This window comes from Papio anubis, chromosome 12 (assembly GCF_008728515.1).
Source record: "Papio anubis isolate 15944 chromosome 12, Panubis1.0, whole genome shotgun sequence".
Lineage (NCBI taxonomy): Eukaryota > Metazoa > Chordata > Mammalia > Primates > Cercopithecidae > Papio > Papio anubis.
The window spans coordinates 122,692,674-122,713,496 of NC_044987.1; the positions used below are offsets into that span (position 1 = coordinate 122,692,674).

The 20,823-nt window shown below is 47.5% G+C and overlaps 1 protein-coding gene across 2 annotated transcripts in view; it reads right to left on the minus strand.

Moving 5' to 3' along the window:
• The window catches only part of LOC101016499 (adaptor related protein complex 2 subunit alpha 2), a 71,077-nt gene that overhangs the window by 25,255 nt on the left and 24,999 nt on the right, over positions 1-20,823 (minus strand). For both annotated transcript variants that reach the window (XM_031653844.1, XM_031653845.1), the window contains exon 2: positions 7,782-7,850. In XM_031653844.1, the coding sequence (XP_031509704.1) occupies positions 7,782-7,850 (69 nt within the window). The remainder of the gene's footprint in view (positions 1-7,781; positions 7,851-20,823) is intronic.

Genomic DNA, 20,823 nt, shown 5'->3' on the forward strand with positions numbered 1-20,823 from the left:
GTCTCACGGAGACTCTGCTGCCACAGCGTGAAGGAATGCAGACTGGGAAGACAGCCCAGCCACACCAGCTGCTCTGGCCCCCTTCTTGTGAAGGGCTGGGGCGCTTACACCTCCATGGACAACCTCTCAGGCTGTGTAGAATACAGACCAGCCACTTTCCTGGGGAACGGTGCATCGCCCATCAGTCAGTCAGCTGGACGCTGGACTCCGAGGAGCTCATGAGAAGCCCGTTCCTTGTCAGTAGCAAATTAACATCATTTAACAGACCAGACGATATAAATAAAAGCAGACCCAACCCGGTTCCAGCCTCCTGTCCATGAAGTTCGTTCCTCCCTCCCCTGCCCTGACCCACTTACCTGCTTGCTATGCCCAAGGGGTCCCAGCAGACACGTTCTCCGTGCCCTGTTTGTGCAGGAGAGCACACACAGCTGAGCACGGGCTTCGCAGCAGAGGTCCTCCACTGGGAAGCCCCAGCACCGTGTCTCCTACCCAGCCCAGATTCCATCACCCACTGGAAGCCGCCTTGGACAACCACAGCCAAAAATACTGCTTGACCTCCTCCTCCCTCCGGAGACTTCCCTGTTACTCACTCAAAGCACCTCTCAAAGGAAAAAATAACTGACAAGGAGGACCAACAGCCCGACTGGGCTGAGTTTTGTGGGACGGGGACGGGGACGGGGACGGAGACAGGGACAGAGGTGGAGACAGGCTCTCTCCCAGAAGAGCTGACCAGGATCTGCTCCTGCAGGACCCCAGACAAAGAGCTGCTCTAGAGCTCCCAGGTGCTGGGAAACTTAGGCCCATCTTTACAAGCTGAGCCCACTGGACAGTGAGGGCGATGCAGGATCACCTCTGGGTCCCCCAGGGATGTCAGAGAGCACTCTCCTGGGCACACCACCCGATGCATAAGCATCGTGAGGAGGGGCGACGGAAGTCACCAGCGCGAGGAGAAAGCCACAGTGCCCAGTCCCGCTGCTCACGCGGCAGCACGTGGACTCCTGGCTTAACCCAGGGCCACAGGAAACAAGCAGCAATGCTCACTCCACACCCTCACCCATCTCGGTGGAGCAGGTGAGCCCGCCAGCTCCCCTGACAGGTGCCTACTGTGAAGTTTATCCCTCCTGAAAGGACCCAGACTGATACAGTCTTCAAAATGCTAGTTTCAGTACTGGGCTAGAATTACTTTTTTATTCTAGCAATTTTAAAATGTTGAGTTGAACTTCAATATTCTGAGCTATCAAAGGAGGAGGATAACAGTAATACCTGTCTCCTTGGTTTGTGCAGATCAGAGAGAATGGCTGGGAAACCTCATCCTAAACCATAAAACGATCACGATTAAGTATGGGCTCCAGTCTGAAAGATGCAGCCACTTGCTTGTCTTGTGGTCTCAGACATATCCCTTAACCTCTCTGAGCCCAACTTCCTCGGCAGGTTATTATAAAAATGAAACAGCACAGCAGACACAGAGCGTCAGGGGTCTGGGGCAACATAAGGTCACAACACAGGTTCAGAAGCACCATCTTTCACAGATGATAAAATGTGACAAAATGTCTACCTCAGAATGACTGAAACCTGCCTCTTGTTTTGTTTTTTGGTTTTTTTTTTTTTTTTTTTTTGAGACAGTCTCACTCTGTCACCCAGGCTGGAGTGCAGTGGCGCAATCTTGGCTCACTGCAACCTCCGCCTCCCAGGTTCAAGCGATTCTCGTGCCTCTGCCTCCCGAGTGGCTGGGATTACAGGCACGCGCCACCACACCCGGCTAATTTTTGTATTTTTAGTAGAGACAGGGTTTCAACACGTAGCCCAGGCTGGTCTCAAACTCCTAACCTGGTGATCTGCCCACCTCGGCCTCCTAAAGTGCTGGGATTACAGGCATGAGCCACCGCACCTGGCCTGGTATTTTTTTATAACAAAATATCAAGTCGAGTAAGATAAACTGGAGAGTGAGTCAGCAACCAGAACCTCAAGGCTTTCTATTGACCTGAAAGTTGGGAAGAGGGACAGAGACCTGACTGGTCACCAGCCATCTGGTCACCAGCCAGAGGCACTGCTGGCTCCACTGTCTCCAACCCCCACAGCCTGCATGGGGCTCACACCCTCGGAGGCAGGGTGGGGACTCCTTCCACTTCCTCACCAATGCACACTAGCCCCAACAACAGTGTGTGATACAAGGCAGTCGCTCAGTTTTTCCCTTTTACATCAATGAATTAATAATCAAGCAAACTAATGGTAAAATGAACAACAGGCTGCCCAACTGAAAGAAAAACTAAAGTGTTTTGTCTTGAGACAAGGTCTCGCTCTGCCACCCAGGCTGGAGTGCAGTGGCATGACCACGGCTCACTGTGGCCTCAACCTCCTGGGCTCAAGTGATCCTCCCATCTCAGTCTCCCGAGTAGCTGGGACCACAGGCATGTGCCACCACACATGGCTAATTTTTGTACTTTTAGTAGAGATTTTTAGGGTTTCACCATGTTGCCCAGGCTGGTCTTGAACTCCTGAGCTTAAGTGATCTGCCTGCCTCGGCCTCCCAAAGTGCTAAGATTATAGGCATGAGCCACCGCGCCCGGCCTAGTTAGCAAATTAATGTGCACTACCTGGGAAACTCCTGGAGACGATCGATAACAAGAAATGACCAGCCAGGTGCAGTGGCTCTCGCCTGTAATCCCACCATTTTTGGGAGGATTCACTCGAGGTGGGTGAGTTCACCTGCGGCCATGAATTCGTGATCAGCATGGGAAACATAGCGAGACCCCATCTCTACGACAAGTTTTAAATTTCGCTGGGCGTGGTGGTGCACACCTGTAGTCCTAGCCACTCGGGAGGTGGAGGCAGGAGGATCACCTGAGCCCAGGAAGTCAAGGCTGCAGTGAGTTAGGATCATGCCACAGCACTCCAGCCTGGGCAACAGAACAAGACCCTGTCTCTTTAAAAAAGAAACTACCAGTCTCTACTGTAGAGTGTGAGAACACAACAGTTGTTTTCTAAAGGCTCAAAGACGGAAGCCACACCCGTGAACATCCCAGGAACTCCCCTGGGCTCCTGCAAGCATGGCAGGTGCACGTAAGCACTGATTTCCTGCCCACGCATCTACAGGCCACCGTCAGGACACCGTCAGATCTGGCCGGGCCTGCTGTCCATGGCTGTGCTCTGGGCCCACGCCACCCAAAGCACATTCTTGTCATAGCGGAGGTAGGAAGAGCCCAGAGGGGAGACTCCCTTAAAGCTGAGGTTGGGACTGACAGGAACACTTCTGTCCACACACCTTAGGCCACACATCAGATGGTCACACCTAACAACCCTCATTAAAGGATAAAGATCACAGGGAAGCCATCTGGGCCTACAGTTTTCTTCATGGCAAACAAATACGGATTCAACTCTCTGAAGTTCACGGCACTACTGAAGAAACTCCACAGACAGACATGACCACGAGACACAATGCACTGGAGTGACCTACACATCTCCCGCTGTCCTGCCCATTCCATGCTTTCCATCTCCACACTTCCATCTGGGATTATTTCCTTTGGAATTTCCTTTAGCACAGGCCTTCTGGTAGGAAATTCTTTCCATTTCTGTCTTCAGCAGGTATTTTTTAGCTTCATTCTTAAAAGGTATTTTTGTTGGATATCGATTCTTTCCCTAGTTGTAACTTTCCCAACATTTTGAGGTTATGTACAGCATCCCCATGTCAAGACCCTGGCTGCAAGTCTGGAAGAGGACTGGCTCGCTGACAGTTCACTCTGCCCTGTGGGTATTACCTCTGGGTGAGGCCTTCAGTTCACTGTGGAAGGCGGTCTCCAGTCTTTGACTATCATCCCTCTAGACAAGGCTCCTCAGCCCTGGCACTACGGACACCCTGGCCGACACCTCTGTTGTGGGGGCCGCTCTATACACTTCGGGTGTTTGACAGCCTCCCACCTCCACCCACGAGTGGACCCACACTCCTAGGGGCCAGGCTCAGTGGCTCATGCCTATAATCCCAGCACTTTGGGAGGCCAAGGCAGACCGATCGCTTGAGCCCATAAGTTTGAAACCAGCCTAGGTAACATGGCAAGACCTCATCTCTACAAAACTTTTTTTACGTGTTAGCCAGGCATGGTGGTGGCGCCTGTGGTCCCAGCTACTTGGGAGGCTGAGGTGGAAGGATGACTTGAGCCCAGGGTGTTGAGGCTGCAGTGAGCCGTGATTGCACTGGGCAGCCTGGTCAACAGAGCAAGATCTTGTCTCAATAAATCAACAGATCAATCAATCGATGAATTGTTTTCAGCAGAAGGGTTGGTCTGAATCAGCAGTGCTCACACAGCGGCCTCATGCCACACGCAGCTAGTAAGCAAGTGAAACAGCCAGTCCAAAGTGAGACGCACTCTAGTGTGACACACATAACCAGACCTCAGAGACCTGGTGTAACCAGACCTCAAAGACCTGGTGTAACCAAACCTCAGAGACCTGGTGTGAAGTAACTCTGAGACGCACTCTAAGTGTGTGACACACACAACCAGATTCCTCAGAGACTCCAAGTGTAACCAGACCTCAAAGACCTGGTGTAACCAAACCTCAGAGACCTGTGAAGTAACTCTGAGACGCACTCTAGTGTGACACACACAACCAGACCTCAGAGACCTGGTGTGAAGTAACTCTGAGACGCACTCTAGTGTGACACACACAACCAGACCTCAGAGACCTGGTGTGAAGTAACTCTGAGACGCACTCTAGTGTGACACACAACCAGACCCTCAGAGACCTGGTGTACACAACTCTGAGACGACTCTAGTGTGACACACACACACACAACCAGACCTCAGAGACCTGGTGTGAAGTAACCTGAGACGCACTTTAGTGTGACACACACAACCAGACCTCAGAGACCTGGTGTGAAACAAATTTGCAATCTTGTTTTTAATTTTTTTCTGGGACGGGTTCACTTTGTCACCAGGTTGGAGTGCAAGCGTTGGCACTTATCTCGTGCCTGCAACCCCTGCCTCCCGGTTCGGGGCAATTTTCCTGCCTCAGCCTCCCGAGTATTGGATTACACGCGGTTCGGCCACCACGCCTCGCTAAGTCCTGTATTTTTAATAGACATGGGGTTCATGTTGGTCAGGCTGGTCTCAAACTCCTGACCTCAAGTGATCCAGCCACCTCGGCCTCCCAAAGGGCTGGGATTACAGGTGTGAGCCACCATGACGGCCAGTTTTTTCAATTGATTACAACAACATTTTAGATATACTGAACTAAATAAAATATATGATCAATTTCATTTGCTCCTTTTTACTTTTTTCCAATGAGGCTGCCGGAACATTTAGACCTAGGAGTGTGACTGAGACTCTCTTGCTAAATTGGAGAGCACAGTTCTAAGTCACCCCATCTACCCACAGCTGGCAGGGCAGGCCTCAGGCAGCACATTTCTTACGGACAAGGAGTAGATTTTCTTGTGTCTGCTGTCACCACCCAGGGTACTCGCACGCTCAACAAAAGCCAACATGTCACTGTGTAGGAGGGGCCACCTTCCCTATCTAGGACAGCCAGACAGGCATGAAGTCTCCTTTAGTCCCAAAATATTTATACAGAGTTTGTAAAAAAAAATTTATTTTTTTTGAGACAGAGCCTTGCTGGAGTGCAGTGGCACAATCTCGGCTCACTGCAACCTCCGCCTCACCAGTTCAAGCGATTCTCCTGCCTCAGCCTCCCAAGTAGCTGGGACTATAGGCACGCGTCACCACACTCAGCTAACCTTTGTATCTTTAGTAAAGATGGAGTTTCACCATGTTGGCCAGGCTGGTCTTGAACTCCCGACCTCAAGCGACCCGCCCACCTCGGCCTCCTAAAGTGCTGGGATTACAGGCGTGAGCCCATGCTCGGCTCCCTTTTTTTTTTTTTTTTTGAGAGATGGAGTTTTGCTTTTGTAACCCAGCTGGAGTGCAACGGTGCGATCTCAGCTCACTGCAACCTTCTCCTCCCGCATTCAAGCAATTCTCCTGCCTCAGGAGTAGCTGGGATTACACGCACATGCCACCATGACCAGCTAAATTTTTTTGTATTTTTAGCAGAGATGGGGTTTTACCATGTTGGTCAGGCTGGTTTTGAACTCCTGACCTCAAGTGATCCACCCGCCTCAGCCTCCCAAAGTGCTGGGATTACAGGCGTGAAGCCACCACACCTGGCCAGAGAGTTTGTAAATTTAACAGCCTAACAAAGTCTTTAAAGTTATACCTCAACAAATTAGATTATTATTCTGAAACCTATAAAAATCTCCTATTCAAATTTAATCTTTAGCATTCTAAAGGCCATGAACCCTTTTCACAAAAACAAAATGGATTAACATTGGCTGGGCGCTGGTTTCTTTTCAAGCAATTTCCATGTATTTCCTCATTTCCTCACAATGAGCAGACACAGATCCCGTTCAATGAAGGCCCAGTGGCGCCAAGAGTAAAGGCCGGCTGGCAGGGGCTGGCTTTGTCAGGATCAGGCTCCCCACGTGGAGAGCCACGGCTGAGCGAGAGGGTGCCAGGGTGCAGCCCTTTCAACCCAGTGCCACCGCCTCCAGCTGGCAATCTGGGCTCCCGAGCTCCCTGATGGGCAGGTGGTGGCGACTCTGTCAGACCCACATCTCCTTCTGCTTCTGCCCTTTACTCTTCACTGGTGTCACTCTCCAATAAATCTTCTGTACACAGCCCATTTCAGAGTCCGCATCCTGGAGAACCCAATTTGAGATCACTGGTTTCCCCATTTTACATTTGAGAACAATGTAACAATGTGCACACCGGGCATGGTGCCTCATGCCTGAAATCCCAGCACTTTGGGAGGGCAAGGTGCGCAGATCACTTGAGGTCAGGAGTTCAAGACCAGCCCGGCCAATATGGAGAAACCCTATCTCTACTAAATAAAATTACAGGTGTGTGGTGCCACACACCTGTAATCCCAGCTACTTGGAAGGCTGAGGCAGGAGAATCGCTTGAACCTGGAAGACAGAGGTTGAAGTGAGCCAAGATCGTGCCACTGCACTCCACACTGGGCGACACAGCAAGACTCCATCTCAAAAAAGAAAAAAGAAACTACTGGATATCCATTCTCCATTCTCAAGCCCTCAAAAGCACCCATCCCATGAAACTCCAGGAGTCCCCAAGCTGTGCTCTGCCTGTCCCTCCAGTTCTACAGGAGTCAGGCTCAGCCCTCTCCCAGATTCACTGTGCCTGAGCAATTTCAGCTACACTGTGGCTAAGGTATGCAAAGGGAGGTGAGCCAGATCGCAAATCTGTAAACATTAACTGAAAAACTAAGGCTTGAAGGATTAACTGGGCTTTCACAAATGTCCTAAGGGCTGAAAACTAAGTCTATACTTCACAGTTCTTCAAAGTAAGGATGTTCAGGGAAGGCCCTCAGCCCGCACACTGGCTCACAGAGAGGTAGTCTGCCGAGAGCGGGTCAGGTCCCTGTTGACCGTCAGCAGGAAACGTTTGGTGGCGCCTTGCGCAGAGCGCTTCCTGTACTTGGTGTTTGTCCTCTGAAACCCCAGCACACTGGCCTGGTGGCTAACACCGTGACCTGCAGCCAGGGACCGGACCGGTGCTGTTCCAGCTCCAGGAAAAGACCAGACACCAGGAGGGGCCGCCGCACCTAACCAGCTGCACACGTGCCATTTCCTAATTCTGACAGAGCCCTGATAGAAACTGTAGAAACTGAGAACTTCACTTCAGTGTGGGGGAAAAGAAGACAGTATTAAAAGACTGGGTTCTTATTACAGAAAATTTACAACAGGACATTTCCTGGAAAAGGTTAAACATACTTACCTTTAAATTTTGATCTGATATTTGCCAGTTCCTTGTTTATCCTTTTTATTTCTGCTTCTTTACTTTTGCCTAAAAAAAAGAACAAAAAGGCATTTTTATTTTAACTGATTTCTAAAGAAACACCATTTCCCTGATAAGACTGACACTCAGAACTCACGAATGGGTTGAGGCCCCACTTCAAGGCAGGAGAAAAGCCAAAGCAGACACCTGCCTCCAACCCAGAGCCGGCAGGAAGGGGCTGCAGCAGGGCTGGGGTCGGGACCCAGCCGAGGGGAGCACCTGGGTCAGGACAGCGAAGGAGCACGTCCTGAACCGCCCGGCCGGCAGCCGCACACCCAGGGGTGCTCCACAGCACCATTTCTAACTCTACCTTTTTACCAAGCTCAGAACTCAAATACCTGCCGGACGTTTGCCATGATGAATCGTCATCCACTAATAATACTGCGGTTTACTCCTAAAATCAACTTTTACTGCCCAAAGTACACAATTTTACCACCATAGGCTTCCAATTTTCTTTTATAAATTCACCTCCACAGTTTCCTCCTGGATCAACTGCAGTTGCAAAACAGATGCAGCCTCTGCAACACGCATCCTTCAAGACTCAGCTCAGATGTGCCCGTTAAAATAAAGGCTGGGCCCATCAGCCTGCCTCCTCTGCCGTATGGACTGAATGTTTCTGTCCCCCCAAAATTCGCATGTTGAAGCCCTAAACCCAATGTCATGGTATCTGAAGATGGAATCTTTGGAAGGTGACTGGGTTTAGATGGGGTCATGAGGTGGGCCCTCATGATGGGATGAGCATTCCTACAAGAAAAGTCCTCAACAAATACGGTTAGGTACTAATATCATTAATAACATTAGGAGTGCTCCTACCAACAGGCCCAAAGGCTAGCTTCTGTCCAAAGCAGGAAAGACTGATCTACTCGGTCTATCTGTTGATAGATATTACGACCTATCTGTTACAAAATCTAGTCATTTAAAATAGTCTTTCTTTTTGGCTTATCCATCCCCAACAGCAATCAAAATACCTGAACTGACACATTTCAATTTCATGTCTCTTACTTAGTCTCTTACTTAGTTTCATGTCTCTTACTTAGTTACAGGTACCTTAGTCCGCTCTGGCTGCCATGACAAAACACCCCAGGCTGGGTGGCTGAAACAGTTTATCTCACAGTCCTGGAGGCTGGAAGGCTGTGGTCAGTGCACCAGCAGGGTGGTTTCTGGTGAGGGCTCTCTTCCTGGCTTGCAGACAGCCACCTTCTATGTGCTCACGTGGCCTTTCTTTGATGCATGCTTATGAAGCGAGCACGCTCTCTCTTCCTCTTATAAGGCCACCAACCCTACAGGATTAGGATCCCACCCCTATGACTTCATTTAACCTTAACTGCCTCCTGAAAGCCCTATCTCCAAATCCAGTCACACTGGGGTTGGGGCTTCAGCATATGAACTGGGGTGGAGCCACGGAGGCAACTCAGTGCACAGCTAGAGGGAATCTTAAAGACAGACTGATGCATCTGTTCCATAAATATCCACTGAACACCTACAACTGTCCACACACTGTGCTGGGCACCAAGGCACAAGGATGAGCAAAAACAGTCATGGTCTCTGTTACCCTCATGGAAGACACAGTCTGGTAGAAGACTGTTACCGATCAAGAAGTCGCATACCTATTTAATCACCATGTACCGCATAAGGAAAGCAGATGAAGCTAGGAGGGATTACGATACAGGGAGTAGGTCTGCGCTGCAGGGCAAACAGTGGTTTGTAGGAACACGAGGGTTTTCCTACAAAATCTGGTAAGTCCACTTTGATAATATATGACTGTGATATTATACGGACATGCTGGGTCTGTCCACAGTTCCTGGCTCGTAATTCTCACAGCTCTTACTGTGATATTATACGGACATGCTGGTTCTGTCCACAGTTCCTGGCTCACAACTCTCACAGCTCTTACTGTCATATTAAACGGACATGCTGGGTCTGTCCACAGTTCCTAGCTCACAACTCTCACAGCTCTTACTGTGATATTATACGGACATGCTGGGTCTGTCCACAGTTCCTGGTGATATGCTGGTTCTGTCCACAGTTTCTGGTGATATTATATGGACACGCTGGGTCTGTCCACAGTTCCTGGCTAACAACTCTCATAGCTCTTGGTATTTTTCCCCAACGCAGGCCCTGAGACTAGCAAGGGACTCTAACACCCCCCACCTTTCTGTCTTGGAGCTGGCCACAAATAAATTCTCTGACCTACCTTGTCTGACTGTGGGTCACAAGACCCCCATTTCTCAAGGGGCCCTGCCCCACACCCCGGGGGAGGAATGCTACACAGAGAGGCCAGGAAGAATCTGCACAGACAGGCTCTGCTGGGTTTAGATCACACCCTTTTGGTCCAGTCCCATTTGTACACTGCTGTCAATCATGCCTATCCAATGAAGTCTCCACAAAAGGCCCAGGCGGACAGGGTTTGGGGAGCGTCCAGATAACTGAACACATGGGGATCCCTGGAGGGACATGGAGCAGCCATGCCCCAGTACCACGCCCTACGCATCACTTCACCTGCACCCTTCGTACTAGCCTTTATGATCAAATAAACGTGTTTCCCTGAGTTCTGTGAGCCACTCTAGCAAACTAATTGAATCCAAAGAGGGGGTCATGAGATGTCCATTCAGTCTGTCGTGCAGGAGCGCAGGTCACAACCTGAGGCTTGAGGCTAACATGAGAAGTAGGAGGCAGTCCTGGGACTGCCCTGTGGGGTCTGACACTACCTCCAGGTAGACGGTGTCAGAATCGAGTTGGAGGACACCCAGCTGGTGCCCACTGCAGAACGGATTGCTTGTTTGCTGATGGGGAGAAATCCCCACATATTTTGGGGTCACAGAAGTCTTCTGTGTTGTAGTGGGACAGCAGAGGAATAATAGCTTAAAGTCTTTTCTCAGCTCACACCCATGAAATTTGGGAATTCTCCATTGTACAAAAGAGGGAAAATGCACATTAGACATGCAACAATCAAACTTTCAGTACATGCTAAATCTATTGCTAAATGGCCCTTGCTCTACAAATACTTGCATGTACGTCACAAGCCAGGCATGGGAGAGAGACGAGACCACGTGTAGTTAAACTCTACCTGGACCAGCCGTGAAAACTAAGGCTTAAAGAGTACAAAGTGATCTTAATAGGGACACACGTTTAACAAGCACTGTCAAAATACAATTATTCATCACACAGGGTAAGGTGAGTTGCGTGCAAAAACAAGTTTGTGTACATTTAAGTCACTTTTCATTCTTATTTTTTATTTTTTAAAAAATTAAAAATATGGCCAGGAGCGGAGGTGCCTCATCCGAGGCAGGTGGATCGCCTGAGGTCAGGAGTCTGAGACTAGCCTGGCCAACGTGGTGAAACCCCGTCTCTACTGAAAATACAAAAATTAGCCAGGTGTGGTGGCAGATGCCTGTAATCCCAGCTACTTGGGAGGCTGAGGCAGGAGAATCACTTGAACCTGGGAGGCAGAAGTTGCAGTGAGCCGAGGTGACACAGCAAGATTCCGTCCCAAAAAAGAAAAAAAAGAAAAAAGAAAAAACAGAGACAAGTTCTCACTGTGGTATCTGGGCTGGTCTCGAACTCCTGAGCTCAAGCAGTCCTCTCACCTCGACCTCCTAAAGTGATGGGATTACAGGTGTGAGCCACTGCACCTGGCCCTAAGTCACTTTTTTAAAGCAACAATAAATCTGACTATTTAAAAAACCTTCTCAAGTGAGTCTTTGGTTTAAGGATCTCTGGCTGAAGTAAAAGGCCTCCGCAGCAACCCATCCATATCAGAACATGGCACAAGCAGCCCCGCCAGGCCTGGTGCGCACAGATCAGAGGACAAGGAGTTCACCCCTGCCCTACGCAGTCACGGGGCCTAATGCAACCACTGCTGCTTCCAAAACTGATCTTGCCTCCCCCACAAGACAAGCTCCCTCCTCCAGAACATCATTTGTCTTTTACCACACATTTGCTAACAAATAAGGCTGAATGTTTCCTGAATTGAATAAACACTCCTTTGAGCCAGTCCTGCCCTAGAAAACTCCAGATGGACAGGTGGTCAGAACAGGAAAATCAAGTGCCTATGAGGCAGCTCCCCCACCCAGCACTGCCCCAGGTGCTGGGAACACACCAGCTTCTGCCCTCAGAGGACCTTCAACAAGACACAGACACACCCAAACCTCCTGTCCCCGTCTATTCCCAGCCCTGAAAGCTGCTCACGGCAGTGACCCCTGGGCAGGCTGCCCAGTCTCAGCATCCCCACTCCTCTCTGTATGATGGCTGACCAGCGGATGGCTCCGCAAGAAAGCAGGGCAGCAGGCACAGGAGGATGCTGGCAGCCTGACGCCCCCCAGGATAACAGGTTTTTTGAACTTGGCTGAAAGTCATGAAAACAGTGTCTTGGGAGCTTCTGCCACACAAAGCCTGCAGGAGGCTTCACACGGCTGGGACTGCGCATGAGTGAAGCACTCTGCACTGGGTGCAGTGTGTCAGTGTGCGTGTGCCTCACGTGTGCATGCCACTGTGTGTGCACGTGTGTGTGCACCACTCACTGTGTGTGTACATGTGTGCTTCTCACAAAGGTGTACACAGATCTGTGCTATTAAGTCTGCAACTGGGGACCTTGTGCTCTCTCCCTGTCATGTGCCCTCTACTTTACCCACCCAAACACCAGGGAAAGAAACCACTCTGAGGGGGAACTTATGTTGTCCAGAATCAACAGAGCTCAGATCCAAAGCAGAAATAATAAAAACCTGGGGGCAGGAGAAAGAGAAAGTAATACTACATGAGCTAAATCAACTTTCCTAAGCGGAATCTACAGATTTTACGTAAGGTCGCGAAATCAGAAACGAAGAGCACATAATTTAGAGTTACAGAGGTAACTGGCAGGAGACACAGGCCGTTAAACCCGTCTCCTCTGTGGAACAAACACACAGACAAGTCACAGCTTCTCATCCACAGCTTTAATTGCCCAATTTTCAACACACACACACACACACCAAATACACACATACACAAATACACACACACAAATACACACACATACACAAATACACACATACACAACACATACACCCAATGCCGTACACACCAAATACACATACACACCAAATACACACATACACAAATACACACATACACAATAATACACATACACACAACACGACACACACACAAATACATGCACAACACACACATACACAAATACACACATACAATACACATACACACACACACACACACCAAATACACACACACACACAAATACACACACATACACAAATACATTATTACACTAAATACACATTGATATTACCGATAATAATCTAAATACACATACACAAATACACATACACAAATACACACATACACAAGACACACATACACAAATACACACACACATACACAAATACACACACATACACAAATACACATACACACGCATACACACACAAATACACACATACACAAATACACATACACACACGTACACACCAAATACACACATACACAAATACACATACACACATACATACACAAATACACACCACAAATACACAAACACACACACACACACACAAATACACACACAAATACACATACACACACGTACACACACACAAATACACACATACACAAATACACATACACACACGTACACACACAAATACACACATACACATACACACCAAATACACATACAAATACACACATACACACGTACACACCAAATACAAAAATACACACACACATACACACACGTACACACCAAACACACAAATACACACACACACACACACACACGTACACACCAAATACACACATACATACAAATACACATACAATAATACCACACACCAAATACACAAATACACACATACACAAATACACACAAATACACAATACACATATATATTAAATACACATATATATTACACACGGATAATAATTAAATATTATACATATACACATACACACATATTAAATATATATATATATTAAATATATATATTAAATACATTATTACATAATGCAATACATATTATACACATATCAGAGCATTACCCAATATAATATATACATACAATACATACATATACATACATTATACACAATACATATATATTATCAGATATACATACAAATATACATATGTATACACATTACAATATATTACATATATCGTGATATTTTAATTAAATACATAATACATTACACATATACATATTATCAGATATTACTCATATATATATAGATATTAAATACGTGATACATCGTGACATTAATTAAATAATATAAAATACACATGTTAATTTACACCAAATACACAAATACACACACACACACACCAAATACACACATACCAAATACACACACAATACACACATACACAAATACATACAAACACACACACGACACACCAAATACACACATACACACACACATACACAAATACATACATACACAAATACACACAAATACACATACACGACACACCAAATACACACATACATACAAATACACATACACACACATACACACCAAATACACAAATACACATAATAATAATAATAACTCCAAATACATACACAAATACCAAATACACAATAATAATAATAATAATAAACACACACACACAAACAACGGACACACCAAATAATAATAGCCAATAATAATAACACAAATACACACACACAAATACACACATACACAAATACACACACACGTACACACCAAATACACACATACTCAAATACACACCAAATACACACACATACACAAATACACACAAATACACAAATACATGCACACATACACAAATATACACATGTACACACACACAAATACACATACACAGAATACACACACACGAATACACATACACACCAGATACACACCTTTACAAACACATATGAATACACATTTATACAAACACAAATACACATATATACACACAAATGCACACACAAACCAAATAAACACAAGTACACAAATGTACACACCACACACAAATATACATATACACACATTTACAAACACAAATAGATACTCAAAAATACAATGTACGCAAACACAAATACAACATATACACGAATATAAACACAAATACAACATACACATATACGTACATACATATAAACACAAATACACATATACACACACACAAATACACACATGTACACACACACGCAGAAACACAAATATACATACATAACACACATACACACACACTTTAAAATGAGGGCAGGCCAGCCCCTGAGGAGAAGCATGGAGGGTGGTGACGAGTGAACCTGGGGTCGGGTATCAGGTAACCAAGCCCAGCCTCTGACTCCACTCTCTGTTGTGTTTCTCTGAGCCCCAGCTCCCTGCGCTGGAAAGCACTAAGGCTGTAATAACCTCAATGGGCATCATGTCTGCGTAGCTGTAGAGAGGCCGGGCACAGTGGCTCACGCCTGTACTTTGGGAGGCTGCACTTTGGGAAGCTGAGGTGGGCGGATCACTTGAGGTTGGGAGTTCAAGACCAGCCTAGAAAGCGTGGTAAAACCCCATCTCTACTAAAAATACAAAAATTAGGCCTGGTGGCACGCATCTGTAATCCCAGCTACTTGGGAAGCTGAGGTGGTAGGAAATTGCTTTGAACCCGGAGTCGGGGTTGCAGGGAGCCAAGATTGCATCATTGCACTCCGTCTGGCAACAGAGTGACTCTGTCTCAAAAAAAAGCTGCCTCTGCCAGACCTGAGGGACAGGGAGAGCCCCAAGCAGCCCTTCGGGGCGGGTCCACAGAGGATTGAGCTGCATGTGATCCAGGGCTGGAGTGACCCGGCCCACGCCTACCGAGCAGGAGACCTACTCCAAAGCAGGGAAAAGAGGAGGTGCAGTGACAGCTGCATGACGAGCCAGGGACTTCTAACTCCAGCTGCCAGGCAGGCCACTGTGTGAAGACAACAGAGAGGCCCTCAACAGTAGAAAGCCACCCAGACCATGTCTCTTCTGACAGTTCAGGAAAAATTCACTCTTACATAAAATAAGCAATCAGGGGTCGGAGCGAGTGGCTCACGCTCTCTGTAATCCCAGCACTTTGGGAGGCCGAGATGGGTGGATCACGAGGTCAGGATATCGGACCATCCTGGCTAACACGTGTGAAACCCCATCTCTACTAAAATACAAAAACTAGCTGGGCATGCGAAGGGTACCTGTGGTCCCAGCTACTCGGGAGGCTGAGGCAGGAGAATGGCTGAACCTGGGAGGCTGAGCTTGCAGTGAGCCAACATCCGCCACTGCACCTGGGCCTGGGCGACAGATGGTGACCTGGCCTCAAAAAAAAAAAGCAATCAGGCCAGGCGCAGTGGCTCGTTTCTATAATCCCAGCATCTCGAGGCTGAGGCGGTGGATCTTCACTTGGAAGTCAGGAGTTCGAGACCAGCCTGAGCAACATGGTGAAAGCCCATCTCTACTAAAACACAAAATTAGCCAGGCATGGTGGCGCAGTAATCTGTAATCCTGCGCTACTGGGAAGCTGAAGTGAAGAATCACCTGAACCCGAGAGGCAGAGGGTTGCAGTGAGCCAAGATCACACCACTGCACCCCAGCCCGGCGACTGGGCAACAGAGAGAGCCTGTTCCAAAACGAGAATGACAATCTAGCATGACCACGGGCTGAGATCACGGATGATGACCTGCAGGCAAGACTGATACATTCAAGTCAACCACCATGTCCTTAAATTTACCAAAAAATGCTCTTAGTAGACGCCAGATGATCAGTGGCACCCTGCAGTTATGTGTAATTTAGTAACAATCTGAGCACTCCACGCCTATCAGGGACTCTCCTGGGGCGGGAGCGCAGAGCGGTTCTGTTCCTTCTGGCCAGGGAGCCACCCGCGCCACGGACACTGCACTGATCTCCACAAGGCAGAGGGCTTCACAGGAGGACTTCAGCCACCCCACCTTGCCAGGAACAGATCAAGCAAAACCTTATCTTTTATAAACCAGCTTGAGGGGAAGGGGAGGAGCTGAATTCTGAAAGGGTAAAGCATGAGCAAGAGTAACTGACCCACAGCAACAAGCCCAGCCACACGCAGAGTCTGGATCTTCTAAAGAGACGCCACAATGTGGGTGCGTGGCTCACACCTGAAATCCCAGCTTTGGGAGTCGGTAAGGCATCACGCAGGTCAGGAGATCAAAACCATCCTGGCTAACACAGTGAAACCCCGCCCATCAAAAATACAAAAAAATTAGCTGCATGCATGGGCGATTGTAATCCCAGCCATGCTCGAGGCTGAGGGCAGGAGAATGGCGGAACTCAGGAGTTGGGAGCTGCAGCGAACCGAGATGGTGCCACTGCACTCCAGCCTGGGCAACAGTGCAAGACCCCGTCTCAAAAAAAAAAAAAGAGACACTGGCTGTGGCCATCCTGCACTGTCCCTGTCTGCAACAAGCCCAGCCACACAGAGTCTGATCCTCGTTGAAGAGACGCTGGCCGTAGCCATCCTGCACTGTTCCTGTCTGAACAGCAGCCAGCCCATCAGCACTAAGGGCACTGTACTTACACCAGGGAATATTCACAGTGGACTTAGGAATTCTGATGGCTAATGAGTAACCTGAACATGCCATAGCGACCGGCAAAAGCAGGTTACAATTTGCACTCTATGAAGCAGCAAGGAACACACTCTACAGGGGCAGGCTGGGATAAAAGCTCTCGAATTTTTAGAATTATTGTCCCTGGTCATTCTTCAGGAACAGCATGCTGGTTAATGATATCTTGTTTATAGGCTGAACTAATCAACAGAGAGGATTAGTATTCCGGGAACAGCCCAAATTCCAAAACAAATAGTAAAGGAGCCTGTAACAGATTATTATAAAATACCGAACTACCAAAATCTTATGTCCTTGCAATGGGCAACAAAACTTGGTCTACAGAGTTTGTCTGTATATAAACTGATTTCAGACTGGGCACACTGGCTCACGCCTGTCATTCCAGCACCTTGGGAGGCCGAAGTGGGAGGGCTGTTTGAGCCCAGGAATCAAGACCAGCCTAGGCAACATAGGGAGACCCGGTCTCTACAAATAATTTTTTTTAAAAATCAGACAGGTGTGGTGGTGCATACCTGTGGTCCCAGCTACTAGGGAGGCTGAGGTGGGGGGATCACCTGAGCACAGGAAGTCAATGCTCCAGTGAGCCAGGACAGCATCACTGTACTCGAGCCTAGGCAACAAGGTGAGACTCTGCCTCGAAGAAATAAAGTGATTCCACCAAGTAACCCAAAAGCCCAAAACTGACCAAGCCCAAGAATTTTTGAAGGAAGCTGTAATTGCTAACATCACTATTAAGGTGGTTAGCACAGCAGTCAGCCAAGCAAACTCTGAAAGCAGGCCTAGATTGGAATGTCACTCCACGTTTTACTAGCTATGTGACTCTGGGCTATCAACTTAACCACAATCTGCCTCAGTTTCTCTTCTTCAAACAGGAGTACCATCAATGAAAGAGCTGCGATGAGAAGTGTGAGATAAGAAGCAAAGCACTGGTCCAGCCACGAGAAGCTACTGTGCCCATCACCAAGGATAACCTCACAAGTTCTTTTTTTTTTTTTTTTGAGACAGAGTCTTGCTCTGTCACCCAGGCTGGAGTGCAGTGGTGAGATCTTGGCTCACTGCAACCTCCACCTCCCAGGTTCAAGCGACTCTCCTGCCTCAGCCTCCCAAGTAGCTGGGATTACAGCCATCCGCCACCCGCCTAGCTAACTTTTGTATTTTTAGTAGAGACAGGGTTTTGCCATGTTGGTCAGGCTGGTCTTGAACTCCTGACCTCATGATCCACCCACCTCGCCCTCCCAAAGTGCTGGGATTACAGGCGTGAGCCACCACACCCGGCTCGTTCTCTTTATTCACGCACAGGAGGGACGAGACTCAGTACAGAAACCCTCAGAGAAGCAAACTGGAATAAAAGGGTTCAAAGAGTACTAACAACTGTTTCGCTACAAAGCCACAGAGGTAAATGCATGTGTGGCTCTGACAAATGTTAACGGGCATATCTTTTCTTGACAGTTTTATTGGGAAATAATTCACATACCACCCAATTCACTCATTTAAAGCATGTAATTCAATGGCTTTTTGTACAATCACAGAGTTGTCCATCAATCTAACTTCAGAAAATTTTCACCTCCCCACAAGGGGAGTCAGCCACTCACTCACCAATCACCCCTTCCCAGACCCTAGCAAGTAGCAGTGGACTTTTTACCAATTTCTATAGATTTACATCTTCTAAACATTTCACATAAATGGAATAACACGTGGGCTTCTGTGACTGGTTTGTGTCACTTAGTATAGTTTTCAAGGTAGTATTAATTACTATATCATTACTTTTTAATGCTTAGTAAAATTCCATTGTGTGGCTATACCATATTTCATATCAAATTTCATCACTTGATGGATTTCTTTGTGGATTCCCTTTACACTTTTTAGTCATGAATAAGATCGCTATGGAACATTTCATGTTCCAGTTTTTCTATCAACATATGATTTTTGTTTCTTAAGTAAGCCATATCTAAAAAATACAATTCTTGGTCAAGTAGGGAATTTTGTTTAACATTTTCAGGCACCTGACAAGATAAGCTTCTGGCAGCTCCATTCTACATCACCACCTCAGACAAGAATGGCGTTCCGCCCGGGCGCCGTGCGGCTCAAGCCTGTAATCCAGCACTTTGGGAGGCCGGTGACAGGCGGATCACGCAGGTCAGTATGACTCAGACCATCCGACAACAATAGTGAAACCCCGCCTCTATTAAGAAATAAAAATGAAGCGGCGGCGCCAGGGTCCCAGTTATTGGAGGCTGAGGCCGGAGGGTGAACCTGAGGGCGGAGGCCAAGAGTGAGATCTCACTGCATCTCCAGCCTGGGCGCGACAGGTGCCGAGACTGCCTCAAAAAGCACGAGGCTCCAACTTCTATAACCCTCGGCGACACTTCTGTTATTGTCCATCTTTTATTTTTATTTTGTTTTTTAGATGGAGTCTCCTCTGTTGCCTGAAGCTGGAGTGCAGTGGCACTATCTCAGCCTACTGCAACCTCCATCTCCCAAGTTCAATCCACCCTCCTGCCTCAGCCTCCCGGGCAGCTGGAATTCCAGGCACCACCACTTCCAGCCAATTTTTGGTACTTTAGTACAGATGAGGTTTCACCTCAGGCCATTGGCTGGGGCTGGTCTCAAACTCCTGAGCCCAGGCAGGTGATCCACCCATCTTTGGCCTCCCAAAGTGCTGGGAATACAGCTGTGAGCTCAGCCTCATTTTTTTGGCTGCAGCCATCTGGGCAGTGTGTGATGCAGTATCTCATTGTGATTTTGATTTGCATTTTCTGATACTTTATATGCTTACTGAACATTCACAAGTAAATCACTGGAAGAAAATGTATATTTTAATACTTCATCAATTTTTTTTTTGAGATGCAGTCTCACTTGTTGCGTCTGTGGCTGGGAATGCAGTGACATGACTTCAGCCCACTGCACATCCACTTCCAGTGCTAAAATGATTCCTCTGTGCCTCAGCCTCCCAAGAAGCTGAGAGATTACAGGTGCCGCCACACCTGAAGCACTTTCTTATATTTTTAGTAGAGACAGGGTTTCATCACGTTGGCTAGGCTGGTCTTGAACACCTGACCTCGGGTGAGCCACCTGTACCTCAGCCTCCCAAAATGCTGGGATTCCAGGTGTGGCCACCGCACCCACGGCCCCTAACCACTTCATCACCTTTCAATTAGTTGTCTTATCAGCTTTGCCTTATATATTCTAGATAACAAGCCCTTTATCAGGTACATGGTTTTCAAATATTTTCTCATTCTCAGGTTGCCATTTCACCTTCTCAATAGTATTTTGTAGCACACGTTATTATCCAAATCAACTTTTTTTTTTTTTGTCATTTGCACATCTGTTGTCACCTAGGAAATCATATTCCAGACCGGGTACAGTGGCTCATGCCTGTAATCCCAGCACTTTGGGAAGCTGAGGCAAGCAAATGGGGTTTG